Source organism: Drosophila santomea, chromosome 3L (genome assembly GCF_016746245.2).
Source record: "Drosophila santomea strain STO CAGO 1482 chromosome 3L, Prin_Dsan_1.1, whole genome shotgun sequence".
In the NCBI taxonomy this organism is placed as follows: Eukaryota; Metazoa; Arthropoda; class Insecta; order Diptera; family Drosophilidae; genus Drosophila; species Drosophila santomea.
Genome location: NC_053018.2, coordinates 9,165,477 through 9,184,091, shown reverse-complemented (window position 1 = coordinate 9,184,091; position 18,615 = coordinate 9,165,477). Strand labels below are relative to the sequence as shown.

General features: G+C 41.1%; 2 protein-coding genes across 21 annotated transcripts in view; one reads left to right on the top strand and one right to left on the bottom strand.

Annotated features, from left to right (window-relative positions):
- Positions 1 to 808: 808 nt before the first annotated feature.
- Positions 809 to 10,233, bottom strand: LOC120450007 (protein spaetzle 5). Of its 3 annotated transcripts, none has more exons than XM_039632724.1 (6): positions 10,205 to 10,233; positions 6,343 to 6,487; positions 6,132 to 6,286; positions 3,871 to 4,134; positions 2,996 to 3,514; positions 809 to 1,309 (listed from the first exon to the last, which is right to left on the bottom strand). In XM_039632724.1, exons 2-6 carry the CDS (start codon positions 6,403 to 6,405, stop codon positions 1,141 to 1,143), a joined length of 1,170 nt encoding a protein of 389 aa, XP_039488658.1. In that variant the 5' UTR covers positions 6,406 to 6,487; positions 10,205 to 10,233; the 3' UTR covers positions 809 to 1,140. The 3 variants fall into 3 exon arrangements, with proteins under 3 accessions (XP_039488658.1, XP_039488656.1, XP_039488655.1); XM_039632722.1 differs by having other exon boundaries at positions 10,088 to 10,206; XM_039632721.1 differs by lacking the exon at positions 10,205 to 10,233 and adding an exon at positions 9,013 to 9,305.
- Positions 10,234 to 13,410: 3,177 nt separating this feature from the next.
- Positions 13,411 to 18,615, top strand: part of LOC120449557 (potassium voltage-gated channel protein Shab) — a 58,836-nt gene continuing 53,631 nt past the window's right edge. For 4 of the 18 annotated variants that reach the window (XR_006356486.1, XM_044006092.1, XM_039632090.2 and 1 more), the window contains exons 1-2: positions 13,685 to 13,702; positions 15,806 to 15,991. The gene's annotated coding sequence lies outside the window, so the exon portion shown is untranslated. Of the gene's footprint in view, positions 13,462 to 13,643; positions 13,703 to 13,926; positions 13,944 to 15,262; positions 15,295 to 15,805; positions 15,992 to 18,615 lie in introns of those variants that run through there. The other 14 variants (XR_006356484.1, XM_044006096.1, XM_044006094.1 and 11 more) reach the window with 10 other exon arrangements.

Genomic DNA, 18,615 nt, shown 5'->3' with positions numbered 1-18,615 from the left:
CACAGATGTACGGATACGTGGGCATACATCATCGGGTAATAATGCCGGCCATCAATACAGCCATTGCATATCCTTCGACAAGCCACGTCGCCGTATCCTCGAAGGCCTCCAGTCCTCCAATCCTCAGCCGTAGCCTCATCCCTCGATCCCCAACAAGCCATGCATGACTGACCCCCTTTTTTGAACCGCGTTTCGTGCGCGTGACACCTGATGTTATTTTACGATTATTGTTTCTGGATTTATGGAACGCAATTGCATTGGCAGCACGGCAGGTGTTGTTGCTGGATTGCTGCTGGTTTTGCTGCTGGTTTTGCTGATGGTTTTGCTGCTCTGTCCACTGCGGAAATTCCCATTTCGCATTTCACAATTAAAAGTTGCGAATCCTTTGGGGCTGCGTTGGCTGGCGAAGTTGGCCAAAGGAATAACTATATTAATTAAAAACCACAAAATCCGATTTGCACTATGCCCAGGGCTTAATAAAATTGTTTGTTCAAAATCTACCTGTGTCATTATGTGTTTTGCCCGGAAATGAAATGTGTGCAATGTGCAGTACTTGCTGCTCTCACTCGAAAGTATGAAGCTTACTCGGATTTATGGACTTTTGTTGCACTGACCGGAGTTGAATGAACCTTTTTAATTTCATCTAGCTTTAATGCGTACTTTTTAATTATTGCAGATGAATGGAAATACAGTTAATCCATTTGATTAAATTATATGATGAGTCTAACTTGGTGCATGCTGCATTTATACTTACCCATGAAACTAATTCATGCGAAAATAAAAAGAGTATTTTGCTTAACTTGAAAAAGCATCGCCTTGAATATTTGTTTATTTGATATCCATTAGGTCGCTCACAGGGTACGACTAATGCTACTATGCAAAACTCAAAGGGATTGTGTGGGCATAAATCCAATTTTGCACGCCTCACTCGATGTTTTCGATTTTAAATTACTTTTTTAAGAACTACATTGTGTGTTTGTGTAACTACATGAGACAGATAATTGAGTGTTTTGTGTTTCGTGTGTGGGTGTTGTGTGTGTGTGTGTTTTAGTATCATTTAGTTATCAGATATGAATTTGCCAAAATCGCCGCTGAGAGTATAGTGTCCTTCATCCTTCGTCCTTTGTCCGCTGGACACACTTAATTGGCGGCTATCGTGCAGACACAGCAACTGGGAAACCAGAACGTGTCCGTGTACAGATTCTGCCCGTTGCCCTGGAGCGCAATTAGGCGTTTTTGCACAAACTTCTGCTCGCATCTCGAGTTGTAGCCGTTGGGCAATTCGCACAGGTTCGAGCAGGTGTTCGAGCTGGAAAATAAACGGATTCGGTATAAGTGCCGATGCGAATGCGAAATACCAAATGCTAAAAATCAACAATTGCCCAGAATTTAGTTGTGGGCCGCTGGCCGTAAATAAGGAGCGCCGGCTGCGACTCCTTCGAAGGAGGAAATGCGCGGATCTCCAGTTGCAGGCGGACTAAGGCGGACCAAGGCGGACCAGAGTTGAAAGTTTAACGAACTCGTTAAAACGGGAATCGTACGTAATTGATAAGGAGTCGCAGACTTAGTCGCCGCCTGAGCGGAAGCAGCAACGGTACAATCCCTGCACTGCAAATAAATATTAGCAAGCACGGGAATACCTAACAAAAGATAACCAGTTTTCAAAATATAAGTAACACAACTACAAGAAATGTGCTCTGGTACTCGCACTTACTCCTACTGTTGCTATGAAAACATTTAATATCAAATATACTCGTATTTCTCTGTGTGTAGCTCTGCTCCCAGCTGTTCGTCGGCAAAGATTTATGCGCGCCTGCGTAGGTACTCCATTTCGTTAAACAAATTGCGCCAAGTACCGGGTTCAGTACCAACAACAAGTGGCATTGGCAACGCGGAAGGGGAAGGGGAGCGGGACGAACGGGCAACAATTAGGGCAACGTTGACCCAACCCAAAGAACTAGAACCCAGAACCCAGAGCCCAGAAACCACCTCACCCCAATTGTTGGTCCTGCCATTTGTTTGCGCTTTTTCCGAATGAGTGTGGAAAGGTTTTTCAAGTAGCGCACGCATCAAAAAAAAAAAAAATAATAAAAATAAAAAGGGGAAGAACCAAGCAGAGGGGAATGAAACAAACGGCGGACAAGGACATGGCCTAATGGCAGACGGTGCCCTGCTTTGGTATTTCTCACTCATTTTTCGGGGTGTGATAATTCGTTTAACCGCAATTATGACACCGTATAAACGGTCTTAGTTCGACCTGCACTAACCACGTGCCCGATGCGAAAGGGAGAGCTATAGATGCCAGAAAGAGATGACCGACGAGGGACTTCCCCTAGTCTCAAAAACACACACAAATATGAGAGGGGGAAACCTCGGACGCCCGCTGCGAATTAATAACTTTGAAATGGGGTTGGCATGACACCTAGCCACTGATTACAAGTGCCGAATTCGTTAAGGGGTTACCATAGGATCAGGAGGAATAAATCCGCGTAATGAGCGCAAAAGGCTACTTTAAGTTCGGCTGGCTGGACAAGTCACTCACATTATTTCATAATGCTTTCGAATATTTCAAAAATAACAATTCATAGAGGCCCCTTACCAGTTCTATCGTTTCAATATAGAATTTTTGACTGATTGCAGTGAAGCGAGAAACGATCTTTCAAAGGGTAACAATGTAAATTAATAGTATTATACAAATTTGAATTGAATTGAAATGTATTATATTATGCAAATGAAAATTCAAAATAAGGCATATCATGCCTTCAAACCGTTAACGTTCAAGCAGTGCTCAGGTGCACAGCGCGCTTAGCCGAGACACCACCCATGTGTCAAATGTATGTAGAATATATTCAGATAGATTGAATTATGAATAAGGCTGTTGATATGGAGAGGGCTTAAGTTATATAAAAAAGAAAAACGTACAAGAATAAACTGATTTTTCATCCCATTAAATACGCTTTCATCGATTTCCCAAAAACCCCAAAGTAGTACTTACGCGCAAAGCTCCGCCTTGACCATTTGGCGCGCGGTGTTCTGCTCATTGACCACGAACATCCAGTTGCCGCGACTATTCAGTGCCGCCTGCGGGGTGATGAACTGCGAGGTCGTCTGGCAGAGGGTGGAGCGTCCCGGACTTTGGCGCTTTGTCCTCGAACGCTTTTTCAGCGGATTGGGCGCCTCCACGCCCACAATATCCAAGAGATCCATGTTGAGCGAGACATCGCGCTTGCTTTGTGAGTGATCCTCTGCCGGGTCGTCTTGCTCCTTGGCCGCCTCCGTCTGCTCATCCTCCGGCTGCACCACCTCCTCCTCCTTAACCTCGTCGGCTTGCTTCTGTTTCCTACTGAGATCCCTGACCAAGCGCTTCAGCCAGAGCGTGGCATTGTAGGGAGTCGATTTGCCGCCGTGATTGAAGTACACGTGACCGCCGGAAGATGATGAGGTGCCTCCGCCCTGGGAGTTGTAACGATGGCCCGAGCGATGACCTCCACCGGAGGAGGTGTACAGAAGGTACCTTAAAATTTAAAATGGATATAGAATTATACAAAAATACCATAACAATTATATATTTGATCTAATAAAAGCTTCAAAGCCTCACGCCACCAATTTTAATTTGAAAATCATTGCATTTGTGAGTTGTGTTAAAAGTAATACAATTTTAATTAGGTTCTTAAAAGCCACTGATGAACTCATTGTAGTAATACAACTTTCGAGGTCAAGATCTGCATTGTTGGGCCAAAGTTTTCTCTTTCCTGTGGTGCAAACAAATCGAATCTTAATAAAGACCTCGAACAACATTAAAACCCAGTTAGCGGAACAGGTGAGCTTAAATTGCTGGTCATATTCTTCATATCCCCATCGAGTACTCACGTGGGCGCTTCCGTGGAGGGAGTGCTGGCGAAGAGCGAGTTGCCACCGCCAGTCGGCCTCTGGGCATTACCAGCGAACGGTGTCTGGTAACTATATCCATTAAAGTCCTGGGCATTGGGATCCCGGGGCGGGAAGATGGACTTGGGATCGTAGAAGACGGGAGTATCGTGCCACGCCACAGCCGCAAAATCCTCCCACGTTTCGTCCACCAACAGAGTGGCGGCCTCATAGCCCCACTTTCGAACGAGGCTCTTGATGAGATACCTATAAAATATAGAATAAAATTGCTCATTGTTATTACCATTAAAAAGATGCTCAGTATAAAAATATTACAATATAACATATGTAAGTGCAACGGGTTGCAAAGATTTGTTTTCTGTGTGCTCATAACAAGAGGAAAATGACCTTATTTTTCAGATTTTTTTTTTCCTGCGTGCAGTGGGAAACAATGAGTGATGCAAGCTGCGATGGTTAACAGGCTGGGAAAGCATCGCCACTTGTCGGAGCCAGCACATTATGCAAGTCACAGAGCGGCTGACTGACAAGTGCCAGAAATTGGTATGGAAATGGTAATTGCGGCGTTGCCCAAGCCAAATCAAATATGAGTATCATAATTAATATGCGGCCGCCGGGCAAGCAAAAAAAAAAAACAGAAAAAAATTGGGAGGCGCAGACATCGTAAATAATAAATTGGCAGTGTCTCGGTTTTATGTTTATTTAACTTTTCTTATCAACAGGCATCGCACGCACGTCACGTGCCACAAAAACAGGCAGAGAAAGGTAAGGGTTAAGGGGCGGAAAAGACCCCAGCTATATTTATTTAGTAAAAAACCCGCTTGGGGCTTCCCCATAACTTTAATTTTTTGGAAATTGTGCAACACACAGAAATTCCAATGCAAGCATTGTAATAAAAATGCCTATTTAATTGCCGCGTCGGCGCCGAGGCTTATCAAGCCATTCGCATTACCATTACCAACTAACGCACATTTTATTTAAATGCGAACCAAAGAAATGCTCTAAAAATAGACAAACAAACATGGCCAACCAGTCGCGTGAAGGCGGATGATAAACAAACAGCTAAAACTACAACATTGGAGAGCCAACTTTGAACACGTAAGACACAAGATGCACTTTAAGGGCAATGTGGTGAATAACAGATGCTCTTTCATTGGAATCTGTTTTGCAGCGACTTAAAACTATGACAAGAACTTAAGAATTCGTTTTAAGTAAGTTATTTTGTTCATAATTACAACCAAAATGTAATAAATATTCCTTTTGGTTTTATTTTGCTGAGTATGTGTTTTGGATTCCGAACTTGAATGTTAATATCTTAAAATCCCAAGTCTTATCAGATATATAACACAAATAGTTTTAAAACATCAATATAAGCAGCATGTTTTATTCATTGAAAAAACACGTTGTTCTGCGAGGAAATCTGAAGCACACCCAAAATACCCTGGCTCACGCGCCAAAACGCCGGTCCAAGCAACTTATGATGCCCCGAAGACACTATTATTCATTGGAGGCATTCATAAATATTCGAGAAGCACGCGGCTAGTCGTCGCATAGTCGCCAGATACTACATATGTGCTAGTGCTAGAGTAGGAGCCAAACAAAAAGTGTCTTGAACTGTCAATTCAAGTTTATTGGGTCAAGGCATTCGCCCTGCAGGCTGAGAGCAGAAGCACCCAAACCGCATCACTTCGAGTATCTCACCATCTGAGTATCTCACTATCTTAGTATCTGAGCAGCTGAGAGCTTGTCGCGGAAGCAGCCACAAAAGATACTCACTCGATGCTCCTATGCTAATGCGATGCCAGCGAACAAGTTTCGATTTCTATAGCGAATTAAATTGGAACCGAATTTGTCTCGTGGCCAAACATTTGTTTGAAATGCATTTTAATGACATGAATATTGATGGGAGCCAAGCCTTTTGTTTTATGCATTTTGTGATATTTTTGCTCATATGCTTACGGTAATGACACTGATTGGTTGTGCGGTATTTGATTTAGAAATCAGTACGCTAATTTCAACTTTAATTAGTAGTTTATGGAATGCAGTTTTGGGTGACTCTGAAGATTCTGTCTTAGTTTTCAAGAATACATAATTGTGATTAGTTAACATGTGGTTTGTGTAAGCCTAGTAACTTAGCTATATTCCCTATTTCCTTTTGGAACCCTTAGGGTTTAAGTTGATTCTCCAATGAAGATGAAATAAAATCTCACTTAAACAGTGTTAGTCCCTTGAGATCCTGTACTCACGTGGGATAGTTATCCGCGTGCTCGCAGTACGTCTTTCCTGGACGGGCACAGGTGGGCGTTTGTCCAGGTGGCGCCGGGAGGAACTGGCAAGGCGGGGCTCCATAGAGGCCACATGGCGGGGGCGAGCTGTGGGCGGCTACTGTATAAGCTAGTATCTGTAGAACAAAGACTTTGAGGTATATTAAGATGTTCTGCGATAGGGGATACTCACCACATAGGTAAGGAGAACTTGGTTACAACTAAAGGGGGGCGGACGTCTAATACTTTTTGTCATTGTCAATTCATTCGCCGTCGATGTGCATTTGCATTTGACTCGATTGCGATTCAACAACTGTCTTCAACGCGAATTCGGAAATCTGAAGCGAAAGAGAAACTGCCATAAGTTATTTGGCCAAATATTAGTCGCATAAAATGGCAAATACACGACCATTTTTCACACCATTTCCATTGGGACACACAAAACAGACAGAAACTGATGGTTTTTCCGCAGCGGAAATGCCTCAAAGTGCTTATTTGTTGCCCAGAGTTCACTTGGACTTATTGTTAACTCAAACAATCAACAACTAAAACAATAACCTAAACACGAACTACATCACCGACAGTCTCTTGAGCAAACAAAACCCAAACAACTCGAACAACTGCCGTAAATAGCGAATATAAATTGCCAAAAGTGAAAGTGACGAACAAGCTCAAGACAAAAAGATTAAGTATACGTAGATTAAGTATACGCCGCGGAGATAATGGACTGGTCACGCCCCCATGCATTGTGAGGCGTTCTCAATTGGCAACCCGAGCTGTCAGCTAATGACAATGTTTATAAACTTTAATGATTTATTAGCGCTTCTAAGCGGTATTTTAAAGTGGCGGTAATTCAATTGGAAGAGTTAGAGACAATTTAAGATAAGATCAATGCCAGAAATGTCGCGTTTTTAAAGTGATATATTACCAACTATTAGAGAAAATATATATTTAATATTAAAAGAAGTTTTTGTTGCCGAAACTGAAAGATAACTGAATGGTTTTCAGTACTTAACCACGCTTTTATACGAGTTAGCTTAGTGAAAATCCCAAAGCTATTCACGTATAAAAATCTACTCTTAAAATCTGGAAAAATTCAAAATTCCCTAATTGAACGTAAATTAACAGCTGACATAATTCGAGCTTAAAATAAACTAAAAATGTTATACAAATATTTTAATTACTATTATAGCATGGTAACAAGTGATCAAATCAAGTGCTGTCACAGTCAATGGTAAAAACCGGATTTCGTGTCAAGTTCTGCTATAGTTTCAATAAAATGTGTACCACAATTATTTATAGAACAAATGGCAATTGCCTTTAACACTCAGGCATTGGTTGCCTGTAAAAACAGTGAACATTCTAGTATCAATAGGAATTTCTAACGATACAAAAACACCTGCCACAAGTTGTGATAGGATTTCCGGGATCACAGGCTCTTTTGCACGAGCCAAGCAAAACAAATCAGTCAGCAATCAAGCGCCAATGACAAAGTGTCCGATCAGGTACACAAAAAATAAATATTTGAATAATAATAATAATATATAATGTATGAAAAAAAAAAAGGAAATTATTATATTGGAATAAGTTTAATTCGTGTTTAATTATAAGTTTATAAGTTTCAATATTATTAAGCTAGGCTTATTTACAGTTTTTATTCAAACCTATGTTTCTTGAAGTCCGCTTTGCAGCTTAAAACAGCTTAGATATTTTGAAACTACGTTTCCAACCATGTTTTCTTCTGTGCACCGAAGCCAGATTCAGTGTCTGCGATCTGCTAATGGAGTCTTGCACATGGCTACACCCACGTACGAGTGTTGCTGGTATTTCCCCGATGCCAAAGTTGCGCCAGGCGATCGGCTCATAAATCACAGAGCAGCCAAAAGAAGTTGTTTGGCATTGTTTCCCTTGGCAACTTTAGTGGCTGTGTGTTTTATGGTGTGTTTTGGGCCATTTGCACATCATTAGGCCGACGGGCCAAAAGTTAATGAAATTGTTAAAGATCTCTGACCAAGCTTTAGCGGCTAATCCATTGGTTGCGGCTCCATTTCCGAAATTAAGTGCTCAAAATCGCTGGGCTCTATTCAATTTATTTGAATGATTTGTGCCGCAAAATCATCTATCTATATTTAATTGATTATACCCCGCCTGAGTAATGATCGATTGTCGGATCTTTATCTTTGTCTCGCCCAGACATTCCCACTTATTCACCAGATTGGCACTTTTGCAAGGGATAAGCTATTTTGTTGGCAACTAATTGAAGCATTAGCGGGCTACAAAAAGAGCGGAATGAAATGCTAATTAATAAAAAAGCTATTTAATTATAATAAGTGCTTATTGTCTTCACTTATTCAGTTTTTGGCATAGGAAACTTACTTACTGTCTAGCTTTTTTTTATACCTTAAAATAATAAATCTATGAAATTATTTTCTCTGCATTATTTTCCACCACAAAGAGGCTCGGTTATTTGAAGCTAATTTAGGGACTAAGGCAATGGTTTCGATTGGAGGCAGACAAATAGCTGGGCTTCATTATAATTTTTTAAACATATATTTTATGCCTGCATTTAGCTAAGAAATTAAGCACGACTTTTCAAGGCTGCGGCCAGGTTTTTTCTCCCCACTTGATTATATTTTGTTTGTATTTACCCAAAGTGTTGTCTGCATTTTTTGTGGATTTTGCTTTGTGATCGCTTTGATTTAATTTGTGTTTGCTGGTTTCCTAACATTTTGGTTACAAGTGAATACAAATACAAAAAAAAACAAAAAGCAAAAACAATCTAGCGCTATAATAAATCAGACGAACCAATGAAATTTATTAACTTACGGTGGGAATAAAATTATTTGCTTTATTAATTACTAACCTAGTGAGCAGGTTACTGGTTTGTTTTTTGCAGTTTTAATTGCAGCAGTATTTCGATATTGTTTTTGATCACTTTATGCACTTCTGCTGAGCTTAGCTATGCTCTTTGTATTTCAGTGAATTATTTTCTCTTTTTGCCACCGAACTCACTTGAAAATTCTACTAATTAAAAAACTTAACACGTACCGAAGTGCGCGGATATTTCGGTTTTTGATGTTTTGATGTTTGGATTTTGGGCTTTCGATTTCGTTATCGTTTTTTCCGTTTCACGCGTTTGCCAATGCTCACGGCGGCAGCTCGTAGCCAACTGAGCGGTCTTAGCCAAGTTAACAGCGGCCCAGAGCTGCGAACTCGGAAAAAAGGCAGAGAAAAGCAGAGCTTGGGTCAGAGCAGAGCCATATGCCAAAAGATATGGCCAGCTCTGATCTCCCAGTCTAATCGCTCAATTTAGCCTTTGAACTTTTTGGCCCGTGATTCATGTCGTTGGCCACATAGTATAATATGATATGTGCGGTTTTCTTTTTCTTCATTTTTTTTTTTGGCCCGGTTCAAGACCGGAAGTCCAGTGGTTCGAGCCATTCAATATGACGTGGGCCTTATTTATTGATCACATTTATTGTTTATTTTACATTGTCGCCAATATGCGAGCTGCAATAAAGTGAATTTATTTAAATTGTTAATTTTTCTGCTCGCCAATTGTTGTTCGTCGTTGCCGCCGGTTTTGGCCCATAGATACGGCTCATTGTTCGGCCGATGAATTTGGATTTTTATGGCCAATGAAGGTCATTTAACAGCTTTTATCTGTCGCAGATTTGTGACGGCTGCCGTTGATTTGATTTGGCGCTGCCTCCGGCCCAGACATTGAATGTTGGCAAGAAAAGGCTTTTAATGGCCAAGACCACGCACAATTGTAGGAGTTACCTACGATTTTGTCTCACGGCAAAGGCATTTAAATCAATTTTGTCCATTTCCAAAGCTGAATTTATGGAGAATACCCCAGAATTGGTATATTGGGATATCTGCTTTTGCTAATTTACTTATTTGGTTATTTTTTTTCATTACTAATAATAATTTACTTAGCCTAGTGAAAATAAGAAAGCGCTGAGCAGTAATTTCTCTGTCACTTTATAAAAAAGTATTGAATATTTATAATATGTGTGTACATATATTTTTAGAAAAAAGCACCACTAAACTTTTTATTGGAAAAAGGTTTAAAGATACGAATACTGTATATAACTTAGAATATTCTAGAAATGAATGATTTCAATGATTGATAAAAGTCAATATTTAGTAACAAAAATGAGTAAGCTCACATGACCTACTCACAGGGTATTCCTTAGTCCACTCCCCACAATCTCGAACATTATTTATGTTAACAGCTGATTGCCAATAGGCAATGTCCCATAAAGCACAAGCTTTGCACTCTCAAATCTTCCGAGGCGTTTTTGGAATTTTATCCGTCGCCTTATGGGTTTCATCGTTTAATTTTGGTTTTTTTTTTGGCTCTAATTTTGCACAACTTTCACAAAGACGCGACCTAGACCGAGGGGCAGAAAAGTACGGGAAAACCCTCGCCGAAATCACGATATGGGGAGCTCCGAGCTCTTATCGAAAATGGTATTTAATGCGTTTTTAAGTCAAATTAGTGACTTCATCAGTCTGCCGGCCGAGCAGGCTCAGATTCGATTTGAGATTCACTTAAGCCGCCCATTAATCAAACTCCGAGCCCAAGGTATCGGGACCAAAGATATCATTTGATACCTGAAACTAACGCGGTTACATATGTACGTGTATGTAACGCATGGGGGGACCACACCCCCAACTTCCCACCGCCTTCGCCGTTTTGGGGCTTAGCTGCAATTGCGAAAGGGTTAATTAGGGGCTGGGTCTACCAAGTCAATGCCACCGATTGGCCAACGAAACCATTAAATCCGTCGATTGCTTCGGGCTATTCGAACCTCTGTCGCATTATTTTCGGCCCACTAACTCGCCGAACATTAAATGCTGCCCGTGACGTAATGGTTATTGCATAAAGATCGGCTTATTTTATGAGGTTTCTCCTCCAAAACACGAAACGCATCGAAGCCGCCTCGAAAACGCTAGTAAATCGCGCGCTAATCGCTTCCCTGGTTGTGATCTTCGATTGTTGCCTGTCAAAAGCTGAGTAATATGAAACAAGTTTGTTTGTATTCAATTGAATTTTATTTATTAGCAAGCATAGTTATTAGTTTTGTATGTTCAAAACAAAAACAGCCATTCTTAAGCATATTATAACTATTTATTATGATTTCAGTTCTTATATAATTTGTAGCACCTTTTACAATCCTGTCCATCTGTAAGGCACTTGAAAATCGCATTACTTACGTATCAACGATCTGTTGATTAAACATTTATCTGACATTTAAGGTCTCTTTTATTCTATGACTAAAATATTTCAACAGTTTATAAAATAATGTGCAAATATGTTTTCGCATACATTATCAAACGCCATTCGCTGCGTTGCGCAAAGCAAGACTATTAAAACCTAAAAGCGATTCGCCGGGTGTCTTTTATGATTGTTTTGCCATAACAGCCTCCTCCTGTCACTTAGGGCATAATTTATATTCATGACTGGTCAAGGCAGCAAAAGAAAACCCAAGGTGCGGGGAGAAGCGAAGGGAAGCAGGAACTTTTCACCACATGTCCTTCAGATAAACAGGATAGCACAAAAGAAAACCATATGCATGTGATTTCAGCACGATAAACCGTCTTTATTTCTCCTTCGTCGACGCCTGTCATTTAAACTAAATGGCGAAAACGTCTATTGAAAATATCCAATTTTTTACAACAATTTTTTTTTTTTGATTTTTTGATAAAAAATAATCCGTTTTTTTTCAATAGCAGTAAAAATAGTTGTCCAAATGTGGAATGCCATACCTCATTGAATTCGTAACAAAATTCCCTATCGATCCATGTACATACATAAAATTGCTAATTTTTGTCCAATTTTCGCAAATTTTGATAATGGTACCCCTTATCAAAAATGCGAAAATTTGTCAAATTTTTTTTTTCGAAAATCAAAAAAATTGGCATAGACATAGTTAGATATGTTTATTAGCAGCACAAAACAGTCTTTATTTTAGCTGTGCGTCCATTTTTGGCCAAGTTATAGCGAAAACGCCGATTGAAAATATCCGATTTTAACTAAAATTTTTTTTTTCGATTTTTTAATAAAAAATAATACGTTTTTTTTCGATAGCAGTAAAAATAGTTGTCCAAATGTGGAATGCCATACCTCATTGAATTCGTAACAAAATTCCCTATCGATCCATGTACATACATTGAAATGCTAATTTTTGGACATTTTTCGCAAATTTTGATGATGGTACCCCTTATCGAAAATGCTAAAAATTTGTCAAATTTTTTTTTTCGATAATCAAAAAAGTAGGGATAGACACATTTAGATATGTTAATTAGCAGCACAAAACAGTCTTTATTTTAGCTGTGCTGCCATTTTAAGCCAAGTTATGGCGAAAACGCCGATTAAAAATAATCAATTTTTTACAACAAAATTTTTTTTTGGCTTTTTGATCAAAAATTTTCCGTTTTTTTTTCGATAGCAGTAAAAATAGTTGTCCAAGTGTGGAATGCCATAGGTCGTTGGATTCGTAACAAAATTTCCCATACACATGTGTAAAATAATGAAAAAGTAATTTTGTCAAATTTTTTATTTTTGAAAATCGAAAAAGTAGGGATGTCTTTTATGATTGTTTTGCCTCCTCCTGTCACTTAGGGCATAATTTATATTCATGACTGGTCAAGGCGGCCAAAGAAAACCCAAGGTGCGGGGAAAAGTGAAGGGAAGCAGGAACTTTTCACCACATGTCCTTCAGATAAACAGGATAGCACAAAAGAAAACCATATGCCTCTGATTTCAGCACGATAAACCGTCATATGTTTCTCCTTCGTCGACGCCTGTCATTTAAACTAAACGCCCATAAATAATGCGAACTTAATAAGTTTGAATGGGCTACATGATATTTTATTGCAAAAAAACTCCACACGAATATGACGCAATCATTTGAGAAGATAAATTACGTTGTGAATAGTTTCTGCTTACTTAACATTAGATACTAAGTATACCAGCTTAATCACTAATTTGTTATTCATGTGTTCTTATCAATATAATCTGTATAATAGCGCTGTATTTTGGAGTAAGCTATTTCTCTTTAAAAGTTTAGACCAAACACCTGGCATTCCCCTTTTTAACCCCCGTTTGCTCTAGTGCTTCTCCCAGACCCACCGCCTCTGGTGGCTTTTCGAAACGCCGTGTGCTCATCGGCCATCAGCTGGTCGAGAAACTCACCACGGCGTCGGCGAGGTGTCGGCAGCGCCGGATCCGGCTGCAGTGGCAGTGGCTCCGGCGGAACGCTCTCAAAAGCGCTGGGCCACAGCTGAGAACGGACGTGTGGTGGGTGGCTTTCTGGCGGCTTTCTGGTGCCTGAGGACTCGGTTCGGTCGTGTGTCACACGGCGTATACTTAACATTGGACGCCTCGTTCGGTGGACGTCGTGTGCCTCGTGTTTGGCTGGCTGTTTGGTCGGTTGGTCACTTGGTCAGTTGGGCAGTCAGTCGGCGGCTGGCCAGCAACTGTTACCAATCCGAATGCAACTACTGGCCTGGCGAAAAGGCAAAAAATAAGAAGAAAAAAAGTGTGTGTTTGTGTGTGCGCGGAAAGTCGTGAAAAAATGCCAAGAAGTCAATGAGGAAAAATTAAAAATTTCGAAAATAAATCAAGTGTGACAAGAGAGAGATTTGCGAGGAGAAAGCAAAAGAAAGCACAAATGCCGAAACGTCTAATCCGAAATCTAAAATTTCTAGTGACGCGTTCAAAAGTGCAGAAAATGTGGCCATCGGAGTCAATCAATTGATTTTTCTTTCGAACAGAAGCTGGTGCGGGAAACTCCAAGAATTTGTAGCTATTTTTTTTTTCTTTTGGGGTCACAGGACATTAATAATGCTAAGCCAGCATTTTGGGGGCAGTTGTGTCGCAAAAACTACAAAGACTCATTTGTCGGGGTAACAAAACAAATTGCCAAACGGGAGTCAAAACACCAGATCATCGAAGCACCGAAAAACAGGGTCATATGATTGACAATGGTTAAACGGGGGTTGCTAGTTGGCGTCAGGCGGGAAAAGTCTGCAATGTCTGAATAGACCGAATAGTCTGAATAGTCGAATAGTCTGAATAGGAAAAGCCAGACAACAGACGCGGCGTCGCAATAATCATAAAGGCAATAACAACACGGCCAGCGAAATCATAAATTCATGTGCCAGCGATTGGGGCTTCCTGGGGGGTTAGGGTTTCAGTTTCGGTTTTCCGGGGGGTTCTACTCTGCTCAGCTCTGCACTGTTGTTGTTTTTTGAATTGGGGGCCAAAGTCTCCCCTTGATTATTCATTCATGGCTCGTAATTAGCCGAGTAGTTGCAGTTGCCTGAATTATTTGGCAGCCACAACGCAACTTGGCCAATTAGTCGCTTAAAAGATTACGAACAAACACACACACAAGCAAAGACAGGTGGGCACAGCACACTTTTCGCTTGACTAAGGTCAAAAGTTGTCTTTCTCTCTCCATGAAGACACACCACCACCACCCCCTCCCAAAAAAAAATATAAAAAAGAAAATAGAACCCATCTGAACTTGATGCTGTCGCTGAGGCTGCCGACGCATCGCGAGGCTATGGCGGCTATTTTTAACAAAAAAGCACGCCCGCACGGCCAATAAATTTAGCCAGAAAATGAAAAGCCAGCGAAAAGGAGGAAAATCAAAAAGGAAAACAGAGAGCGAGATCGGAAAACATATAAGTAGGAGGTGGGCCTGCGAGACATTCATATTAATTAAAGTTTGCAAGTGAAAATCTACTTTGAAAACTTCAAAACTTATTTCTTTTGGGGCGGAATGTAGTTGTCAAATCGCACGCACAACAGGGAAAACAAACCAGCGGGAGAGAGGAAAGTCCCAAATAAGAGAGAGCGAATTTTCCGAGCCAGCGGCAGCAGAGAAAGTGAGAGAGAGAGAGCGAGAGAGTGAGAGAGTGAGTGAGAGAGAGGACGCGAGAGCGAGGCTTTTCCAGGAGGTTTGGGCCTTCCAAAATAACACATTCCTCGTACAAAGGATTGGCTTCGCATTGACATTGGAAGCTTCTCGGTTTTCCGCTTTTCCTGCTGCTCGAGTTTGGAGTTTCCCCGACGCTTTCAGTTCGTGGCTAGACTTTGGAGCGTGCTGTGCTTGGAAAAAACTGTGTGCGTGAGCAGCGGAAAATCGGAAAACGCCCCCCATCCTGTCCCCTCTGCCACGCCGAACACACTACACACCGAACACACACCGTACACACACACACATTTACACCGCATTTTCCACAGGCACGCCAAATGTGTAATAAAATCGAAACAATGGAACAGCAAACAAAACAACAGAAAATATAATACCGAATTGAAGTTCATTTGAATTGTGAGTGTCGGGGCCGCAAGAAAAGTGTTTTCCCCTCGGTGAAGTAAGGCGTGTACCACCCAAATACACCAAATACGTACGCATACAAATACAGACGGGGAAAAGGAAAAAAGCTAAAACAAAAAAAAAGCAAAAAAGCAAAAAAGGCCCCAAAGGCAGACAGATAGGCTGGCGGAAAAGAAAAGTCCGCACTAGGACTGGCATTACCATAATGCTAATGCGCCGAGTAAAACAAGTGTACCATTCAAAATTGCAAAACAAAAAAAAAAGTGTAAAATAATGTGAGTTTTCTTTGTTTTCCAGCGCGTGTGTGTCTGTGACAAATATTTTCCCTAAAATACAAATTCTCCTAATACAATTGGAAAATGTAAAGTAAATATATTCCTATGCTATAACAAATAAACACAAATCAAAAACTTAATCAAAGCTTAAGCAAAACCCCTAACAAAACCTTGACAAGACGCGAGTGAAGTTAATACTCTTTAGTTGGTGAGTAAATGTTATGAACTATTTTTAAGTAAAATGCAGTAATTAGAAGGGCTAGGGAATTGTGCAGCAAATTCTCTGGTAAATTCAGTAAATGTTCTATTTCTTTGGGGCATTTATTGCATACTTTCCTTTATGAATTTATGCTAATATAATCAATAACTTGGCTCGTGCCGCACTTTTCGCAACTTTACGAGTCAATTAGCGTTTGTAATTTGACATGCTACTGGCTCAGGTTTTGCACAGTTCCACAGTTGGAGCCCTTTTGCGTTGGGCTTTTAATCGGCCACAATTATTCGAGCTGCGCAAACACATTTCCCAGCTTGTCAAACGGCCTTAATGGCACCTATGCGGTATCCCCCCGCCCCCTTCCACCTAGATAAGGAATAAAAATAATATAATACTCATGCTAGTTGACTGACAAGCCAATAATCAAGCGATGTGGATGTGTCGCAAATATTGTGATAAGGCGGAGCGTGTTCGCCCCTTTTTTTGGGGCCTTTTCACCTGCAGCAGGGAGAAGCGGGGAAAAGTGGGGAGAGGCGGCAATGTTTCGGTACTTTATGGGGAAAATTCTTCTGGGCGAGGCTGGGCCATAAAGTATACTTAGTCCAAACATTGTTCGCAGGTGATAAAATTGCTTTAGATGTGTAAACAACAGCAGTGCACGCTTCTTAATGGTTTGCCAATTTTGTTTCCGTGCTCAGAAGGCGTGGCCCACATCCAGACCAATTTTGGCCAAGTGAAAGCTTTCCAAAGGGATTGACAGGATTGCTGGGATTGTCTGGAGCTAGTGAAGCGGAAAAGCCTGTTAGCTGTGTGGAAAAAGCAGCAGGTGCACTCAAACACTCTCGCATAATCTGCAAATCAGCGTATGCTAAATTCGAAGTAGACAAACATGTTGTTCACTCGTAAGAAATTTAAATCAGTGGCTTGCATATACTAATAAAACGACTTATAAATAAACTGATTTTGATTTGTTCTTAATGCTTACTATGTGATTTCATTGAAAAGTACCAACTCTGAGTTGAAGACAAATTGCAACGCTTTGCGAACCAAAATAGATACAGCACACTTGTACTTATTTGGCTTTGTTATGATCCAGTCAATATCTTTGACTGCCACTCGGCGGAAAGTTGGTCCTGAAGGTTGTCCATAAATTTGGACTTCGGTCTGCGCGCTTGTACTTATTTATCTTTGCACAGTTGCCAGTTAAAAGCTATGAATTGTTCGGACTGTCGAAATAAATACGCGACCGTTGCAGTCTGACATTTTTATGGCAGCAATAGGAGCAGCACGATGCTGAATGAAAAATTCTACGGTGCATTTCTGGCGCATTTACCAGCAGTTTTTCCCAATGTAAATTGCGGCTTTAAATGTATAAATTGTTGTGGCTTTAAATGATTTGTCCAGCCATTGAGCTCTTGGTATTTCACCAAACAATGAAATAGTTGAAGAATGAGTGAAAGTTTGCCTGTAGTTGTTAATGTTCATGGCCCATTAGGTCGACAAGTTGGGCTTTTATCAGCGTTTGCCAAGTGCGGCATCGCTTATTTGGCCCATTAAAGTTGTTAACTGGATTGGAGGCCACCCTACTAATCCGCCATCCATCCGTTCGTTTATAGTTTTGTGCTTGCACATTAGTTATCCCGGATGTGCTTTTTTTTTCGTCCTGATGACGTGCATACGCCAAAGTTCTGGCTTATCTCGCCCCTTTTCCGTACTCCAGACCTCCGGATTGTGTCCCTGTCCCCCGGAATCCACCTCCTTCTCCATCTCCACCTCCACTTGAGCGGAGTCAGCGAAGCGCGCTTCCATTCATGTTTGGGGGCACATAATCAATATTTGGCAAGCAGCCGAATCGCATATGACAAACAGCGACAGGCCCTAGAAATACGCGATATACGAGTATGTACGCTATATCCTGGCTGGTATTAGGGTGTAAGTGGTGGCCCATGGAGGCCCATTGCCAGCCCATCAGCAAAGTGCATCAGCCCATTGAATCCTGCCTGAGTGGGCTTCTGATGATTTACAAAAACGGATTTTGTTTTTGCCAGCGATACCCTTTTGCATAAATAAAGTAGGCAGTGGAGTTGATTTGCTGGTAAGTGCTGCATTGAGTTATGAAATTGTTTGCTGCGGAACTAGGTTAGGAGTAGGATTTTATGTCGCTTTTAAAAGACTTGAAAATGGCTGTATGAGTTAGGGTATCTACGATACCACATACTTTCCAACTTCACTGTTTAAATCCGCTGTGGGCATGGCAAATCAACTTCTTGTCGTAGTCGCGAGTTGAGCTTGTGCTTTGTGCAGCTCCCCGAGGCGATAAAAATCAATGGCAGTGGCAGTCAGCGAGTCGCAGGCTACGGATATTATTGCCCCGTAGTTTTTGGCACACATGCAATGCCACTCCCCCTCCTCCTCCGTCCACTTTCTTCTGCTTTCTCCGTGGAACGGAGTGGCGTGGGAGTTCAAAAGTCGCCGCTCTGCTGACATGGGCCGCAAAGTGCATTCTGCATTCTATATTCCGTATTCCGTATTCCGTATTCTGCATTCTGCAGGTGCAAGATTCTGGCGTGGGCGTTACCCGGCGCTCAGACGACAACACAATTGGATTTAAGGCAAGA